Below are 18,043 nucleotides of genomic sequence, written 5' to 3' on the forward strand. Positions count from 1 at the left end.
CCMCAGCTTCTCTGGGCAGCCTGTGCTAGGCACCCCCCCACCCTCACAGCCAAGAATTTCTTCCCAAAATCCCATCTAACCCTGCSCTYTGGCAGTGGAAAACCATCTGGTCTTGTCCTGTCRTTCCACGTCCTTGTCCAAAGTCCCTCTGCAGTTCCCTTGAAGGAACTGGCATGGTCTCTAAGGTCTCCCTGAAGCCTTCTCTACTCCAGAGTCGGCTCCTTGTACTTGCCCCTTCAGCTTCAGCAGATTCACTTGGGATTTGGGACAAAATCAGGAAAATTSTTTGCCTCTTTCGTTCAGGTTTTTGGCCTCTTTGGGTCGCCCAGGGCTGACCCCGGCGGGAGCGGCGCTGTGCCCGCTGCTGGCCGCCAGGGGGCGTCGCGGAGCGGTGGTGGGCGTGGTCTCCCTGGCTCTGCGCGCGTTTGGGGTGGGGGCGTGGCCTCACACTGTCCATTCACCACGCTGGGAATTGGGGCGTGGCGGCATCAGGGGGCGTGTCCTGTTGCCATGGCGCCGGGCCGTGGGTCACACTGCATGGACGGAGCGGCCGCTGTGGTGCGTCCGGGGGGCTCTGGGGCCGGCTGCACCCCCGGGACCGGCCCAGGGGAGGCTCGGGGTGTGGGCTGTACCCTCGGCACCGGCCAGGACTGGGGGGGAGTTCGGGGGGTCAGTTGTGCACTCAGGATCGGCCCGAGGGTGTCGGGGTACCGCGCTTACCCCATCGCTCACGGCTCCTCTGGCTGCCCCGCAGGCGGAGCCCCCGGTGCCGGCAGACACCATCCGATGCTGGCTGCGGGCGGAGGGCGCCGACCCCGCGGCCGCGGCCGAGGAGCAGCTGGGSCTGGCCTGGCGGCTGCTGCGGCGAGCAGAGACCCGGCTGGGCGAGCTGGAGCGGCGGCGTGCCCAGGACATGAGAGACGTAAGGGTCGGACAGCGGGCCCGGCTGGAGCCTGTCCTGGGAAGGGAACGGAGCTGGGGAAGGATCTGCGGCTGAGAAGCGGCTGAGGGCGCTGGCGGGGCTCACCTGAAGAAAAGGAGGCTTGGGGGTACCTTCTTGCTCTCCCAAAACTCCCTGACAGGGGAGAGGAGGATACAGCCAGGTGGAGGCTGGGTTCTGCTCCCAGGGAACAAAAGACAGGACACAGAGGGAATGGCCTCAAGTTGTGCCCRGGGAGATTCAGGTTGGACATGGGGAGGGACTGCCAAGGGTAGTGGTGRCATCCCCATCCCTGGAGGTGTCCAGARAATGRCTCCATGTGGCACTCAGTGCTCTGSTCTGGTGACAAGGTGGAGTTTTGTCACAGGCTGGAYTCTTGGAAGTCTTTTACAACTTCGGTGGTTCTGGGATATCCCCTGGGTTAATCCACATAGGCCTGCATTCCCTCATCCCCCTCTGTGCAGCAGCAGGTTCAGGGTGTCACTGCCACACTGCTGCCCTTGGGAACTCGGGGTTTATGTCTCCATTCCTTATGCTGGGCATCAAAAAGCACCTGGTGAGCCCWGCAGCTCCTACAGAGCCATGGTTGAAAGCTCTCCACATCCCAGCACCCACATAGMTGCATCCACTCCAGACCTCCTGACCTCCCAGTAAAGGTTTTGCCATCCCCAAGTGTTCCAAAGCATAAGACATCTTGTTCTGCAAATATTTGAGGTTATCCTGTAAACTTGATGGGGTGGAGAGCTCTTTGTGCTGCTGGCTCACTGTGGAGGTGCTGACAGACACAGGAATAACTGCATTTTCTTTATTCCAGGTGGAAAGCTATGTGGGGCACGTCCGTACCCTGACAGAAGAGCGGGATGCCATTGCCTCTGAGTATGAGAAGGARAATGAACAGCTTAGGTTGGAGCTGGCACGGCTGCAGCTGCAGCAGGGTAATACCTTCCCTCTGGAGTGCAGGCCCCAGAAATGCACTGGCAGGTGTTTGGTCTGGAAAGCTTCCTGGAGAGCTGAGCCACAGGGAGTTCCCAGGCAATTCTCAGTGGTTTGTTGTTTAAGAAGATTCTAAAAGTGTCAGTGAGGTGTTAGAACAGATTTGTAATTGATTTAGAGGTTATTGTCTGCTTTTACTGCCTTTATTCTGGGAATCCCAGGATGGTTTGGGTTGGAAGAGACCTTAAAGCTCATCTGGTTCCAACCCCAGCCATGGGCAGAGTTGGGTTTAGGGTCAGATTACCCTAACTTTCCACTAGACCAGGTTGCTTAGGGCCCCTCACAGCTTCGTTAATTTTGTTTTGTTTAAACAAATGATTTCACTTATTTAACTTCAAATAATTTATTTTCAAACTCTGGGATCACTTTTGCTGCGTTTAATTCTTGGTTTTCTTCAGTCTTCTCCTGCACTTTCAGTGCTGCTCATAGCCCATGTCACCATTAACTCCTTTTATGGATTGTGTTATCCTGGCTCTAAGGTAAAATTGGGGGTGATGGCKCAACTTGAAGAGTTCCTTGGTGATTCAGGCTTTGTTTGGGGCAGCAAATACAGGAGTTTGGGAAAATTTTGGGTATCTGTTGGGCTTTCAGGGAGCACATCTGGTGGTATGACTTTCCAAAGATGGATTTACCTAAAAATTTGGTTTCTCTGGGCAGCTAAAGCCATGGTTTATGGACAAAATGCTGCTTACAAAGGTTAAAATGAATAATGAGCACTCTTGGGAGCCTCACTGTGGCAGAAAACTCTGTTTCTGGTTCTTTCCCTTCCCACAAGGTGGCAGGAGAAGGACAGAAKGTTCCCAAAGCTGGATTGCGGTGATTTCCTTCTGGTGGCTCTGCTTCTCTGGACTTTCCCCATTTCTTAGGGATTCCTCAGGCTGTTGAGTAATGAGTAGCTCTGGGATGGAAGCTGAGATCCCTGTCCATGGATCTCAGTGTATCCATGAGGGACTGCTAATTGCCATCCAGTAGTTCCTAGCATGCTGTCCCTGAGGGGGTTGTATGGCTTTGAGCCATGGGATGTTTCTGGAAGGATTTTTTTGGGATATCACTCAGATTTTGAGGTTTGGGAGTTGTTGCCTTGCTGCTGGCATTGGCTGCCATCATGCATGTGGATAATTTAAGAATCTGGAGGCCCTATTCCTCTGGGCTGTCATCTGTAGGGAGAGGTGCCTGCCCTGAGATGTTTCAGGTGCTTCTGCAGCACTTTATGGAGTGACTGATCCTTTTATCCAGGTTTATTCAGCTGGAGCAKAAGAGGCTGAGGGCGAAGCTCATTCCAGGCTGCAGCTCCTCCAAAGGAGTATTTGATCTTTGCTCTCTGGGACTAGGGAAAAGACAYAAGGGAACGGCTGGAGCTGTGTCAGGGGAGGTTTAGGCTGGATATCAGGAAAAGGTTCTTTCCCYAGAGGSCAATAGGGCACTGCCCAGGCTCCCCAGRGAATGWTCACRGCCCCRAGGCTGCCAGAGCTGCAGGAGTGTTTGGACAAYGCTCTGAGGCACAAGGTGGGATTGTTGGRATGTCCTGTGCAGGGCCAGAAGTTGGACTGGRTGATCCTTGTGGGTCCCTTCCAGCTCAGGATATTCTGTTGTTCCATGGTTCCAGGTCAGCCTCTACACAAAAAAATCGTCCCTGGCCATCTCCAATACAGAGTGGATGGATGTGCTTGTGCAGGAGAAGCTGCACATTCCCAAAGGCTTCRGTTGGGCTGCTCCAGGTCTCTAATATGTCCCTGCTGCAGGGTTCTATGCTGCATCCCTGTGTCTCTTCCCTAGGCCTCTGCTTTTCATCAGAGTTCTTGGAATCATAGGAATGTTAAAGTTGTAAAGCCCTCTAGAATCATCAAGTCCAACCATTCCCCCAGCACTGTCAGGTCCACCTCAAATGCCACATCCACATGTTTTTTTAACAATTCCAGGAATGCTGACTCTATTGCTTCCCTGAGCAACTGTTCCAGTGCCTGGCCAGCCTTTCCATAAATATCCAACCTGAACCTCCACTGCCACAGCTTGAGGCYGTTTCTTCTTGTCCTGTCCTTCGTTCCCTGACCCCCACCTGGCTGACCCCTCCTGTCAGGGAGTTSTGGAGAGCCAAAAGGTCCCCCCTGAGCCTCTTTTTCTCCAGGCTGATCCCCCCCGCCCCCAGCTTCCTCAGCTGCTCTCCATGGAATTTGTGCTCCAGGTCTTGCTCTCCTTGTTATTTTTGCAGGACATTTGGGTGTCTCAGCAGGCATAGGACGATCCAGTGGATCAGGCTGGAGAAGGGGCTTGTGGAAAGGCAGACCCTGGTCTGCTGGGATTGTTAAAAACATGGGCAAGGCAAGAGGACAGGATRGTTGGTAGGTTTTGGAAGCGTTGAAAGAATGGGAAGTACCAGCTTGGGACAATGGTTGGTTSAAGCTGGTGGTACAGAAGAGGGGCCTGAGCTTTGATTGGGGCAGGGTGAGGGACAGGATCTGTCCTGATCCACCTGAGCTGAGAGCTGGGGAAGGGAGCCTGGATATCCCTGCGTGGGCTCTCAGGACTGAGCACACTCCCTTCCAACAGCAGGCAAACTGATCAGAAACTCTGCTTGGTCTGGGATCACTCAGAGCGACTTGATCTGCTAAAAACTGAATTACAGAATGGGGTGGGTTGGAAGAGACCTTAAAGCACATCCCATTCAACTCCTTGCCATGGGCAGGGACATCTTCCACAAGACCATGTTGCTCCAAGCTCCATCCAGCCTGGCTTTGGACCCTTCCAGGCATGGGGCAGGCCACAGCTTCTCTGGGCACCCACCCTGTGCCAGAGTCTCAGCACCCTCACAGTCAATAATTTCTTCCCAAAATCCCATCTAACCCTGCCCTCTGGCAGTGGGAAGMCATTCCCCCTTGTCCTGGCACTCCAGGCCCTTGACCAAAGTCAGTCTTCAGCCCTCCTTTGGGCCCTGAAGAAAATGAGAGCTGGTGACTGACACTGAGCAGTTTCTGAAGATAAAAAGTAGATCCCTGCTCACACATTTGCTCCGTGGCCATCCTGGGCATGCAGCTTCCTACAGGGAGCAACCCCTGCTGGGCTATCAAGCTGAGCTTCACCTCATTTGATACCTCTGTCCAGAGTGACATTTTTCCTTCCCTCGAGGCAGTTCCTGATCCATTTCTGATGCTCTCGCTGAACACACAGGGTGTTGTTGGAGGGCAGATCAATGGCACTCGCAAAAGCCTTCCTGAAAAACAGCTGGAATGGCAGTGAAACACAGCACTGGGGGAGCTGTCTGAATTTGTTTTGAAAAGTGGAATAAAAAGAATAAACTGTCATGATCTGAGCTTGTTTGTTTTAGCAACTGGGCTGTTTAAACACACCCAGCAGGGCTGGAGGATGTAGGAGTGTGGTGGGGTAAAGTGGCTGCTGTTTCTGAGAATATTCCTGGGGTAGGAAAATACAAATATTAATACAAAATTTGCTTCCAAACAAATGTGAGCAAAGATGAGAGATGCCAGTGGAGCTGTGGTGTGACAGTGCCTGAGGCAGGGGGATTGGCTCTTCCCAGATGCTGGATGGGGAAGAGAAGTGGTTTGTAAGGAATCAGTGGGGTTTAAACGTGCGCTGTGTGGGGCAGCCACCCCACATCCTCACMAATCCTGTTTCCTCTCCAGCCTATGGAATATGTCTTGGATGTAAAATGATACCACTTCATCCTGCATTGCAGGCTGGAGACAAGGGGAGCACGTGCAGGTGAAGGTGGTTCAGGTCCCATCCTGGCCATAAACCAGGGCAGTTTCCATTCATTTTAGTTGGGATTTGGCAAAACTTTGGGAGGAAAGTGCCAGGCAGGTTGGGGTTCAGTTCAGTGTGATCTATGGGCTCTTCCTGAGGTACATGGAGCAGTTTTGATCCTGCAAACTGCCTTGTTTGCTCTGCTGCAGCAGGAAGCTGCTGGGGAGTCCTGTTTGACCCTGTATTGACCAGGCTGTGCTYTGTATCCCTGGGGAAGGCGCCTGGGGAACCGCAGGGTGTTTTCCATCCACAGGCCTGGATGGAGCCGGCTGTGAAGCGCAGAGTGGAAAGATGGRATCGATCAGAGCCTCGGGGTGTGATTGCGCTGGCTCCTGTGTTAAATCAGTGCATGAGAGGGAGGGACAGGCATGKCCAGGGCTCTGTCCAGGGTTTGTCCTGTGTCCGAGGAATATTTGCTCTGCTGAACCTCTACTGTCCAATTCTAGATGTCTGAACAGGGAAAGAGTGGCAATGTCCCTCCTACCTCTATACATCTCCCTGTACTTCCCATCCTACAACACTTGTAAGACTTTATAATAATCTGATTTGGGCTTGAAATTTGTCTATTGTTTTGGTTTTAAAATTAATTACAGAGGGCGGGTTTGAAAAGCCCTTTCCTGGCTCCACAAGCTGCTGGATCCAATGCAGGAGTTCTGCCCTGRCCATGCTGGACACCAAAGGTTCCTCATTTTCTCCTGGCAGGTAAATTCTAACCACACCACCATGTGGGTCTTTTYAAGAACTATTTGTTGCACAAACATAGCAGTGCCATAAACGGATTTCTGCAAGTGTTGTCACCTTTCTGCCTTGGAGACCCTTGAATCTGGAAATTTTTCCCAGTACAAAATCTTCCATGCTATTATTTTTGGATAAATGGTGAAACACTAGCAGTTTAATACTTAAAAGATATTCAGATCTGTCTCCTTCCCAGACAYTACTTGGGAAAATAGTGATGGTCTGTACAAGTCATCTGGTATTTTGTGTATCTCCTACCAAAGAAAACATGTTTGTGACTCTGTGTCCATTTGCTTGCTTTCTCTYCAAGGTTGGACTTGATGATCTGAGGGTTGGAACTGATGATCTTGGAGGTATTTTCCAACCTTAATCATTCTCTGGTTCCCTCAGTGCCTGTTTAATCTGGTGTTTAGTTTCCACCAAACTGTACTCAGAGTTGAAGGGGCTGAGGATAAACCAGGTTGGGAGAATTCTGGGTGGARCAGGTCCTATCATGCTTGGCCAGCAGTTGAGGGGGTGTGAAGAGAAACCTTGAGAGAGAGGGAATATGGCTGAGGGAAYGGATAGCAGGGAATGGCAGACAGTGAGGGAGGTGAAAGGCCAGAGAGACTTGAGGAGCTTTTGGGCTCCAGGAGAAATAGGGCTGTTGCAGTGAGGAATGTTTAGAGGAACTGGGACACAAATCTCTGGGAAACCCTGTCCAGTTTGTTCCTCTGCTGACACCAAGCCTTGCCTTGCCTTTCCTTTCAGAAGTGCAGCTGAAGGAGGTGGAGGAGATGCTGGAACAGGAAGGTTTATCCCAGATCTCACGCAGTGCTGTCAGYGAACAGGTCGCGTATTTCCTGGTGGAGCGGGCAACGCTCCTGGCAAAGCTGGAAGTGGCAGCCCAGCAGCTGGAATCCCACAGCACCATGGATCAGCTCCAGGTACCTTCTGCTSAGTGGCTCTGGCTGCCTAAGAGCTGCTGGGAAAGGATTATCTTCAAGATATTTCTGTAATGAAAGCTGATTGTCCTGTCTCTGAGGCCACTGTGGAGTCTCGGGGCTGGAAGTACCTGAAGGAGCTACAAGAAYGATGGAGAATGTGTATTTACAAGAGCCTGGAATGCCAGGACAAGGGGCAATGACTTGGAACTGACAGAACAGGTTTAGATTGGAGATTGGGAAGGAATGGTTCCCTATGAGGGTGGTGAGGCCCTGGCACATGTTGTCCAGAGAAGCTGGGACTGCCCCATCACTGGAAGTGTCCAAGGCCAGGTTGGAYGGGGCTTAGAGCAGCCTGGGGATAGTGGAAGGTGTTCCTGCCCATGGCAGTGGGTGGAATGGGATGAGTTTTAAGGTCTCTCCCTACACAAACCAGGCTGGGATTCCAGGATTCTAAGTCAGTTTATTTCTTAGTTCTCACACCTCGCACTTGATTTGCTCCCACATCTGCACAGGAACAGTGAAATGGATTAATTATAATACKGTGTTGAGGAGTTTGTGATGTGGTTGGTGTGAGGATTTTCACTGGGTAAGAATGACTTTCTCTGTGTTCAGTTGGAGCAGAAGAGSCTGAGGGGACTCATTGAGGACTGCARCTCCTCTCGAGGGGCRGCTTCAATCTTTGCTCTCTGTGACCAGGGGCAGGACTGAGGGAATGGCTGGAACTGTGCCAAGGAGGGTTTGGTTGGCTATCAGGAAAAGGTTCTTYCCCYAGAGGGTGGTGAGGCACTGMMCAGGCTCCCCARRGAATGTTCACAGCCCCARGGCTGCCAGAGCTGCAGGAGCRTTTGGACAATGCTCTGAGGCAYAWGGTGGGATTGTTGGGATGTCCTGTGCAGGGCCAGGAGCTGGACTGGATGATCCTTGTGGGTCCCTTCCAGYTCAGGATATTTTGATTCTATGGTTCCAGTTATCACCTGCTGCTGGCTATGGCCAAGTCTCCATGGAAGTTGAGTCCAGGAGTGCTCTAGAATTCTGGGAGCTGCTGTTAGTGCCTGAGCTCCCAAGCAGTAAGGAGGGARCAAGACCTCAAATAGCGGTTAGTGCTCCTGTTCTTGTTCCTTTCTGTTTCTTCCCACTAACAGGAGTGGAATCACACAACRCTTTGGATTGGAAGGRWCCAGGGACACCTTCCACTAGACCAGATTTTTCCAATTTGGCCTTGAACACTTCCAGGGAATTGTTACCAACTTAATGCTTTTTGTTTCCAATCAAACACAGCTTCTTTGCACTTCATACACTGGGCACTCTTTCTGTCGTTTTAACCAGGTGAAGGACACATTGGATATGTTTTTTCCTGGAAAACAGTCTCCCTGACGGGACTAATTACTCTCTGCAGTGATGTCATTGCTGATTGTGCCTGTGGAACAGAAACTGTTGATAAAACACTCGATTGTTCCAGGGAGCACCCCACTTGCTTTACAGAACCATTAGAGTTGCAACAGTGTTACAGGTTAATGTGTTAATTGCTCCTCTTACTCTGTTTACGGGAATGTGTGGCCTTGCTTGTTCCCAGCTGACCTGTTCCATTCCTGGAATTAAGGGCTGGACACGATCCTGTCTGGTACAGGGATGAATTCATCTTTTAGCCAGACTGCTCAAGCAGAATTGATTGTTTTATTGTGTTCCCAGGAAAGCAGAAAGACAGGATACAAACCTGCCTCTCTGTGTGGTCAGCTCTGAGAAATCCATGGGGAAATGACTTCTGGATTCATGGCATGTGCCAGCTCACTCACCCACTGAAGTGCCAAATATCAATGGCAACCAATGTGCTGAGTCTTAGAACCCCTCAGTGCAGGTGTAGTGGAGCAGGAGTAAAAAAGAGGGGCATGGGGACAGGCCTGAGCGGTGGCCCAGGGAACCTCATGGAGTTCAAGTCCCAGKGCCTGAGTCAGGGCAATCCCAGAATTAGCACAGGCTGGGGAAAGAATTCATGGAGAGCAGCCCTGYGGGATGGATTTAGGAGTTCTTGTGGATCAAAAGCTGGACACGAACCAGGAGTGTGGGTTTGCACCCCAAAGGCCAAAGAGCATCATGACTCTGCCCCTTCTGGACAGACACCCCTGTAGTGCTGCTTCAGCTCTGGTATCCCCAGTGCAGTAAGGACATGGATCTGTTGGAGTTAGGCCATCTCTGCTGCTGGGAGCCACAGAATGCCTCACACTTTGGGGCAAGGCTGCCTTGTGGCATCACCTGCCTTTGCTCTGTCCCAGAACTGGTTCTGCAGAGGCAGAAATGCACATTTTTCCAATGGGACCAATGTGGAGGGGTGGCAAACAGCTCTGACTTGGTCACATCACCACAGGGTTCCTCATTTCCATTGCAATATTAACCCTTGTGCTTCAGTGCTGCAGGGAGGAGCTGGAGGGGGAGCCAGCATCACCTGCAGGAGTTGTGGAACATCTGGTGGTGGCTCAGGAAGAGATCCAGAGGGTGACAGAGTGGCTGGATGCACCAAGCAAGGAGCAGAGTGGAGCAGGTAAGAGCTGCTCTGGTGGCCACTCCTGGTCTGCTCTTGGCCCTGGGGAGCAGCCTGTCCTCTATCCTCTCTGCTTGGAATGGGGGAAAATCAGTGCCAGGAGTCAGCCTGCTCCATAGGAGGTGTGGAATTCAGTCTTCAGCAGTCACAAATCCATTAATTCTGAGATTGGGCTTCTCTGATCTATGATCCAGCTGTACAGTCTGGATTAATTTCCTATCCCTGGCTCCTCCCCAGGGAGAAATTCCTGCCCTAGGATGGGATGGGGAGGGAATGATGACTTGGTCTGGAAGCAGAGTAGCTGAATTAAAAGTGCACAGGGTTAGCAGAGCTGGACCCCTCATCCCACAGTTCTCCAGSTGCAGTTTGGGATGTTGCCTCTACAGGAGCCTTAGTAAGTGCAGCAGTGGGGAAGTGATTTGGTACATTGTCCTTGCTGAGAATATTCCCTTCACCTCCTTGAAATAACTGTTGTTGMCCAGTCCTGAAGTGTTGTTCATTAGTAAGATTTTTTATAAGTTCTGACTGTAGAATGTCAAAATCCTGGTTTGAAACAGAAATTTGTTGCTTTTTCCAAATTGGAACCAGCAGTTTTCTGGAGGAAGATGTGGTTAAGCTGCTCTTGGAGTGAAATGTCGGTGGAAAATGTCCTGAGTGATACAGAGATGTCTGTATGTGCCTTTGGGGGGTTCCTTACRTTGTCCCCAAATGTGTGATGAGAGTTTCAGTGGGGAACAGCAGCTGGGATGAGGTGACATCCCAGCCTCATGTGCCTTTACAGACACTAACTCCCTTCAGGAGACTGGCACTATCTGGGSCAGGTTTAGGGCAGAATTGCCTGTCCTGGGGGTCCCCTTGGAACTCACACACACAGCACCAGGACTGACAGTTCCTTTCCAACCCCAATAGCTCGTCTCCAGCCCCAGCAGCCCCTTTCCAGCCCCATCAGCTCCTCTCCAGCCCCATCAGCTCCTTTCCAGCCCCATCAGCTCCTCTCCAGCCCCATCAGCTCCTTTCCAGCCCCATCAGCTCCTCTCCAGCCCCATCAGCTCCTTTCCAGCCCTGTCAGCTCCTTTCCAGTCCCAGCAGCTCCTCACCAGTCCCAGCAGCTCCTCACCAGTCCCAGCAGCTCCTCTCCAGCCTCCAGTCCCATCATTCCCAGCCTTTCCATCCCTGTATTGGGTGGGGATTGATCCAGAGTCCCCAGGGATGGGGTGAGTGTTGTGGCAGCTCCAGCACTGCCTCTCCGGAGCGCAGGCAGGTTCCAGCCTGGGACTCTCATGGAATGTAGCCTGCACAGGGAAATCTGTGCTTTCTGAGGTTGTCAGATGAATACAAAGCTTTGCAAACTGTGAGTAAGAGTTTAATGCTTGTTTTGTCTGTGGGGTTTTGTTGTGCTGTGTATGCAAAATGAGGATGACAATGTCCCAGTGGCTTTCCTGGTTCTGTATCTCCCCATGGCTTCTCCTCCTGGCAAGCTCTGAGCTAGCTGTTCTGGGAATCAATTGATTTGTTTCTAAAAACCTAAACTGGGSTCACTGATCTTTAGTAAAACCCCCTTAAACAGCATAATTTGGTTCAGTGATAACTCGTGTACATTGGAGACGTGGTTTTTCCTGACRGGTTTGAGCCAGTAAGATGGAATTTGGTGAGGAAAGGCTTTAAATGGTATTTAACAAAGTGCATAAGGAATGTTGCAGGGTTTTTCCAAAGCCTAGCAGGGCTGCTGAATTCAAATACTGTTGTCCTTGAGGATTCACCCCTGTGGTCAGCCCTGAAGGCAGCTGAGGGGGAAAAACAAGGGAAGGAATGGGAAAATAGGGGGTGGTCAGGATGTTTGCAAGAGGAAAAGAGCTGGAATTTTTTAATCCTTTTATCATTTATTTTTTCATCAYTATCATTTTATTGTCAATTTGTGTAGTAGTGAAGAGGCTGTTGAGTAAAATTTCCATTCTTATGGAAGGTGTGGGTTGGATCTTCAAGGTCCTCTTCTGATCCATTCTGTGATTCTGTGAAGATGTTCTTTGTTTTTTATTTTAAATAACTCAACTGAAAATACAATGTCAAAATCCTGGTTTGAAACAGAAATTWGTTGCTTTTTCCAAATTGGAACCAACGAAGGAGATTTGTTTATTCTTTTTGCCTGAATAGAAGTAAAATTTAAACTAAACTTTCCTGTACCCAGTGTTAAGCTGAAAAGGAAAAAATATTTCTTCTCTTTTCTCTAAGGAAAGCTGTCTCCCTGTTTTTTTGGAAGGATGCAAGTGTGTCCTCAAYATGTGCTCCTAATACAAGCACCTTTTCCTATTTCTGCCCTGGAAATATTGGTAATCTACATTAATTGATGTTGGGATTAATTTATTCATTGATCCAGGCTTGAAGACTTGGTGTGCAATTTTTCCAGCTGTGGTAATTCCATTAAATTTTAATGCCTGGACATCATGGATACATTAGCTGGGATTGTGTTCCTTCTTGTAGCAATGATGGATTTTATGATGAAAATACAAAATGTGTCTGTTTGGGTTTTGCAAAATTTGTGAAACTCATATTAAATGAGGTAAAGGATTGAAATGAGGTTTACCTCCATGATSCAGAGGTAAACTGAATCCCTGGCATAATGATAGAGGGAATACTGTTGAACTTGGATTTCCAGGGACATCAACCTTTGCTGTGGGAAGGAAAGGGTGTGGATGTGGGATGTGTTCCCAYATGGATGTGAAATGTGTTCCCATGAGGATGTGGGGTGTGCTCCCAGTGGACATAGGAGATATTCCCAGTGGATGTAGGAAGTATTCCCATGTGGATGTGGGATGTGTTTCCATGAGGGCATGTCCATGCTGCCTCCCCCCTTTACCATGTGTGGGATCAGCCCAGGATCTGTGCTTGGAGTGTGGGCAGGGCCAGATTAGTGACCACTTTCCCTGTGCTGCTGTCTCCAGGCAGGACTGATCTCCAGAGGGCCATGGAGCACAACAGCCGGCTGGACAAGGAGATCCTGGCACTGCGGGCACGGGTCCAGACACTTGACCTGGAGAGAAAAGCCTTCCTGGAGCTGGTAAGGATCCATAAGCCAAGCCAACAATCCTGGSCTGGCTCCTGGAAGTGTTCCCTGCTCCCAAACGTGCTCCACTTTCCCCTTTCCCCTCCCTGTTCTATGCTGTYTTTCCAGAACTGTAGCTCAGTTGTGCTGTAGTTCATGGAGCAGTAAAATCTGGGAAATGAGCAGAATGCAGCTCTTCCATGCAGGAAGGGTTTGAGGGACACCAGCTGAGTGGGGGCTTGAGGACTTGGGGACACATTTTCCTGTGCCYGTGGAGAAGGATCAGCTCCCTTGCTTCTGGTCTGTGTTTGCCCCAATGAGGTGTGTAAACAGAGTAATGAATCCGTGTGCCTTTCCCTAGATTGGATTAAAGAGTTCAGTTTGCCTAATTTTAGCCTAAGCCCCCCCCATCCGCTGGTGTGAAATCCATTTGGAATTTATGCTCATTTTTGATCCCTCTTGGCCCCTTTGGTTTTTCACTCAGCCACATTCATTGATCTGCTCATTTTCTGTGGGCTCCCTTACAACTACATTACTATTAGTTAAATGCTTGTTGTCATACAGCCAGGATTCTCTAAATGCCACCTAGAATTAAGGAACAATTAAGGAACTRTCAACCAGGTAATTCCTTACTGAGGTTGCCAGCAAGGAAGGGATAGAAGCATCTGCTTCCTGTTAAAATGTGCCATTGGGCACAATATTTGCTGCTGTTCTTATTTCCTGATTTTCTTAGTTCAGCCCTTGAGTGCCTGGAATTCCCTCTGCCATCCCAGCACTGAGAGCTATTGGCTGTCTWGCAGTTCTCTCACATCAAATGAGTATTGTTAAATTTATACCATTATCTCTGAGAAGATACTTTTTAAACAGTATTTATCAGATAAAATCTTGAATGGGAATTATTCCCATTTGAGGGGTTTAGAATTTTATAATATGATTTTGTTCCTTGCTTTAAAAAAGTTTTTGGTTCTTCCAGAACCAGAAGAAATAGGAGAACCAGTTTCTGGTTCTTTCATGTCTGTCTTCTCAAACCTTGTATTTAAAGCATGGTCTCTTTATGGAGCTGCAAAACCCCATAATTTAGTTCAAATTTCTCTGTTTACTTTTTTAAAATTCCAAATAATGTTTTCCATGCTGAGGAACATTACTCCTTTCAGTCATTATAGATATAGGTGTATGTATAGATTATAAAAAATAGAAATRTAATATAAAAGTTCRTTTATATATATAGATATATATAGATGAAGAAATCTATATAGACAAAAACCATACAGATGTATGTAACATATTGTGTTCACTGTACAGAAACWGTAGCTAGACTGAGATCAGTTTCGGACACACATTAAACTAAAAGCAAATTCCCTTTGTTCCTTAGGAATGAGGTTTAACTGTTAGCACAGAAGCTGAGAAACTCCCAAATTTTAGTTTATAGAAGTAGAAAATGTACTTTATTACCAACTACAGCAGCTCTGTGTCCTGAAATGTCTTTTCTTGTTTGTGGGTCAAGGAAAACCAGGGACGAACAGGGTGGGCAGTTGGACTTGAATGAGCTGTGACTGGGGTGAAGAGCTGCTGGTGGTAGTGGAATTCTGTTGATCCAATGGCTGAAGATGCTGAAAGGTGTCCTCAGAAACAGCAGTTGGAATCTGTGGGTGTGGGTGTGATAAGGTAGTGAAATAAATTCGGGGAAATCACCCTTTAATGGATTGTGGCATTCCCACTTTTGCTGATCCTTGTGTGAGGCCTCTCAGCTGTAGCAGCCGCAGGATCTCAACCAAACCCTCAGGATAAGGAACAGTAACAAATGAATAATAAATATGAAAATTGAATGTTGAGCAAAACTCAAGGCAGATGTTYTATGTTGCAGGTGGAGCAGCTCAAGGAGGAGATCTGTGAGTACCAGCGGAGCGAGAGGCTGGAGCCTCCCCTGSCCGAGGGAGTCGGAGTGGCCTCACYGCAGGTGTTTCCAGGGGCTCTTTCTCTGCCATTCCAGGAAAACAGGGTCCCCTCTGTGTCCCAGCCCCTAGCTGTCTGTGAGAACCTGTATATTCTGGGGTGGGAAGGTTTTGCTCCCAGGGCCAAGAGATGGAGCTGACCTGGCTTGTGTTTTATTTCTGAGAGACTCAGGTGGCCTTGGAAGCACTCTGTGCTCACATGGGAAAGATGTAGAGCTGTTGGAGCTGGGTGAGGAGCCACRGAGATGATCCTAGAGCTGGAGCCCCTCTGCTCTGGAGCCAGGCTGGGAGAGCTGGGGGTGTTCATCTGGAGAAGAGAAGGTTCCAGGAAGACCTTAGAGCCCCTTCCAGAGCCTAAAGGGGCTCCAGGAGAGCTGGAGAGGGACTTTGGGTGAGGGACCGAGTGCCAGGATAAGGGGGAATGGCAGGGTTAGGGTTATGGGRTATTGGGAAGGAATTCTTGGCTGTGAAGGAGGTGAGACCCTGGCACAGGTTTCCCAGAGAATCTGTGGCTGCCCCATYCCTAGAARTRTCCAAGACCAGGTTGGATGGGGTTTGGAGCAGCYSGGGATAGTGGAAGGTCTCCCTGTGCATGAAACAGGATAATCTTTAAGGTCCCTTCCAACCCAATCCATTCTGGGATCTCAGTCCTAGCTCTGTGCTGATGTTGATTTACTCTCAGGCACAGGGCACACGGGAAGAAGCAGGAGCTGATGGAGGCACTGGTGCTGGCAGAGCTCCCCTGGATCAGGAACACGGAGATCAGAGTGGTGAAATTCTCCACAAAAGGTAAGAGGAATAGAACTCTCACTCCTTTACTTCCACTGGTTCCTGGTGCTGTGCTGCTGGTGTGCTGTCTTGCAGGATGATTTGATTATTGGATTGTTTTAAATACTCTTTGGGACCTCATTCTGCTCCCAAATGGGAAAATTTGGAGGTTATGTAGTCCTGAGGAATCTAGAAGATTATGCAGTCCTGAGGAATCTTGAAGGTTCTGGAATCAGGAAGGTTCTGGAATGCTCTTCCTTCAGTTAAATGCTGACACTTCCTCCAGTTTGTTGCTTTCCTAAAAGAAGAGAGTTGGACTTTTGGGGCTCTCTGCAGACAAAAATGTTGATTTTAAACCTGTTTTGGTGCTGGGAAGTTTTCTCTGGATTTYGTTGCTCTCCAGGAGTGCATTGGAATATCTGGCTTTCAACCTTAAATATGTAAACAGGGATTTCTAAGGGAATTCAAAGCTTTSTTCTCCCAATACCTGCTCAGGAGTGCTGCACCTCTTCTGGCAGGTTCAGGAGGAAAGGGGGGCTCATCCCATCCCTCTGGCTCTTTTTCCTTCAGATTTCCAAGCCTGTTCTCCACCTCAAGCAGCTGAATTTGCTGTTGCCTCTCTCCTGCTGGCAGCCTTGTGCCTGACCTGTTTCCTGCCCAAGCCTTCATCATTCCTTGTGTAGATCCCATCACCCCTAGGGCCCATCTAAATAAAGACAGGCACAGGCCATGCTGGTTGTGAGACTGGAAATCAGCAGGAGAGTGTGAGGAAAACCTCGGCTTYTCTCTGCTGGTGGGATGCAGTTCCAGCCTTAGTGATGCTGGTTTTTGTGCAGGTGCCTGGAAGCCATGGAAAACATTGAGGGCAGGAATTCCCAGCTTCTCCACAAGCTGCAAAAACTGGAGCAGGAACACGAGGGTTTGGTTGAGCGCAATGAGGAGCTGGAATCAATTCTGGGAGAGACCCAGATCCAAATCAAGCAAGAAAAGGAACAGCTGCAGAGCGAGGTGGAGGGACTGCACCASAAAGTGAGTAAGGAATGGGAGAGACAAGGTTTGGGTTTCTTTTATCATGGCTGCTTTTCTCTTTGATTGGAAAAAAAAAATTACTTTTTACCTGGCCCTGCACCCTGCTGTGTTTAGTTTGGAAAGAAATACAGCCAGAAAAACTTGCCAGTTCAGGAGAGAGGGGAAGGAAAAAATCCCAGCAGGGAGTAAATGACACTTGGTTGGAAGTGCAGATTCCCAGCATTATGGCAGCATTGCCTTTTCCAGCTCCTGTTCTCCCTCACAGAATCCCAGCCTGGTTTGACTGGGGAGGGACCTTGAAGCCCATCCAGTTCCACCCCCTGCCATGGGCCGGGGCCCTTCTGCTATCTCATGTTGTTCCAAGACCCATCCAACCTGGCCTTGGACATTTCCAGGAATGGGGCAGCCWCAGCTTCTCTGGGAAACTTGTGCCAGGGCCTCAGCATCCTCACAGGGAACAATTCCTATGTTAATAGGATGAGTCCCCTCAAATCATGCTTTGACTTCAGAAGGTGGAAAAAAAGTCTTTGCTATCTGCATGTGACAAAATTGTATGACAAATTGTAACCTTGGGGAAATCACAGATGTGAAGCACCTCATTGGATGTCTGATTTTCCAGAGCCATGGCAATGGTAAGGGCCTCCTTGAGCACCTTCAGGGCCACCTTCATTTTCTAAGCAAGGATTAAGTTGTGGGTGAAGCCTCTCAGGCTGATGCTGCCTTTGCCAGGTGGTTTTCAGCCTCAGTTTTCAGAAGGGACTCTCCATCCCTCTGGAGTAGCTCTGTGAGGAGCACTGGCAGTATAGACTGGGTTGGCACTACTTCCCAAAGAAACATTCTGTGTCTGCCAGGGTACCTGATCCCTTACAGAGAGAGCAGCGGGGGAATTTACAGCCAGAGAGWACAGAGGAAAACAGACTTTGGTCTGGACAGGGGGGTAGGTGGGATTGTCCCCACAAAGGCTGGCTGAGGAGGTCCTTCCCATGGGCTGAAATTCTGCTGCCTGGCCAGGAGCTCTTCCTTGCTGGGACCCTCTGCCCTCTGTCTGTGCTGGACATGCTCTTTGCAGTGGGACTGATTGATCCATCCTCCCTGAACTGGCAGCTGCATCAGTCCAGATGTCTCTATGGGATTTCTGAGGTGAGGTTTTAGGCCCCCCCAGGTTTTCAGTCAGGAATGATGTGTCCTAACACCTGATGTTGGGTTAGAACATGGTGTAGGAGATGGTGCCAGCGTATCTCATGTGGATACACATCTCCAGGCTGGATTGTTCAAAGGCAGAGATGAGGAATTCCTTATTAATAGCCTCTGGAAAAACATCTAAACACAGGCTGAAGGCAGGTTCAAATACCTTAATGATGGTGT

At 49.5% G+C, this 18,043-nt stretch overlaps 1 protein-coding gene across 1 annotated transcript in view; it reads left to right on the forward strand.

The window, feature by feature from the left end:
* Positions 1-517: 517 nt before the first annotated feature.
* Positions 518-18,043, forward strand: part of CCDC30 (coiled-coil domain containing 30) — a 34,108-nt gene continuing 16,582 nt past the window's right edge. The window contains exons 1-9 of the mRNA XM_057386577.1: positions 518-558; positions 755-922; positions 1,755-1,875; positions 7,178-7,353; positions 9,757-9,889; positions 12,829-12,944; positions 14,794-14,886; positions 15,564-15,670; positions 16,486-16,678. Coding sequence (XP_057242560.1) covers positions 538-558; positions 755-922; positions 1,755-1,875; positions 7,178-7,353; positions 9,757-9,889; positions 12,829-12,944; positions 14,794-14,886; positions 15,564-15,670; positions 16,486-16,678 — 1,128 coding nt within the window. The 5' untranslated portion in view covers positions 518-537. The remainder of the gene's footprint in view (positions 559-754; positions 923-1,754; positions 1,876-7,177; positions 7,354-9,756; positions 9,890-12,828; positions 12,945-14,793; positions 14,887-15,563; positions 15,671-16,485; positions 16,679-18,043) is intronic.

This window comes from Malurus melanocephalus, unplaced genomic scaffold, assembly GCF_030028575.1.
Source record: "Malurus melanocephalus ecotype Western Australia unplaced genomic scaffold, MMel_1.1 scaffold_999, whole genome shotgun sequence".
In the NCBI taxonomy this organism is placed as follows: domain Eukaryota; kingdom Metazoa; phylum Chordata; class Aves; order Passeriformes; family Maluridae; genus Malurus; species Malurus melanocephalus.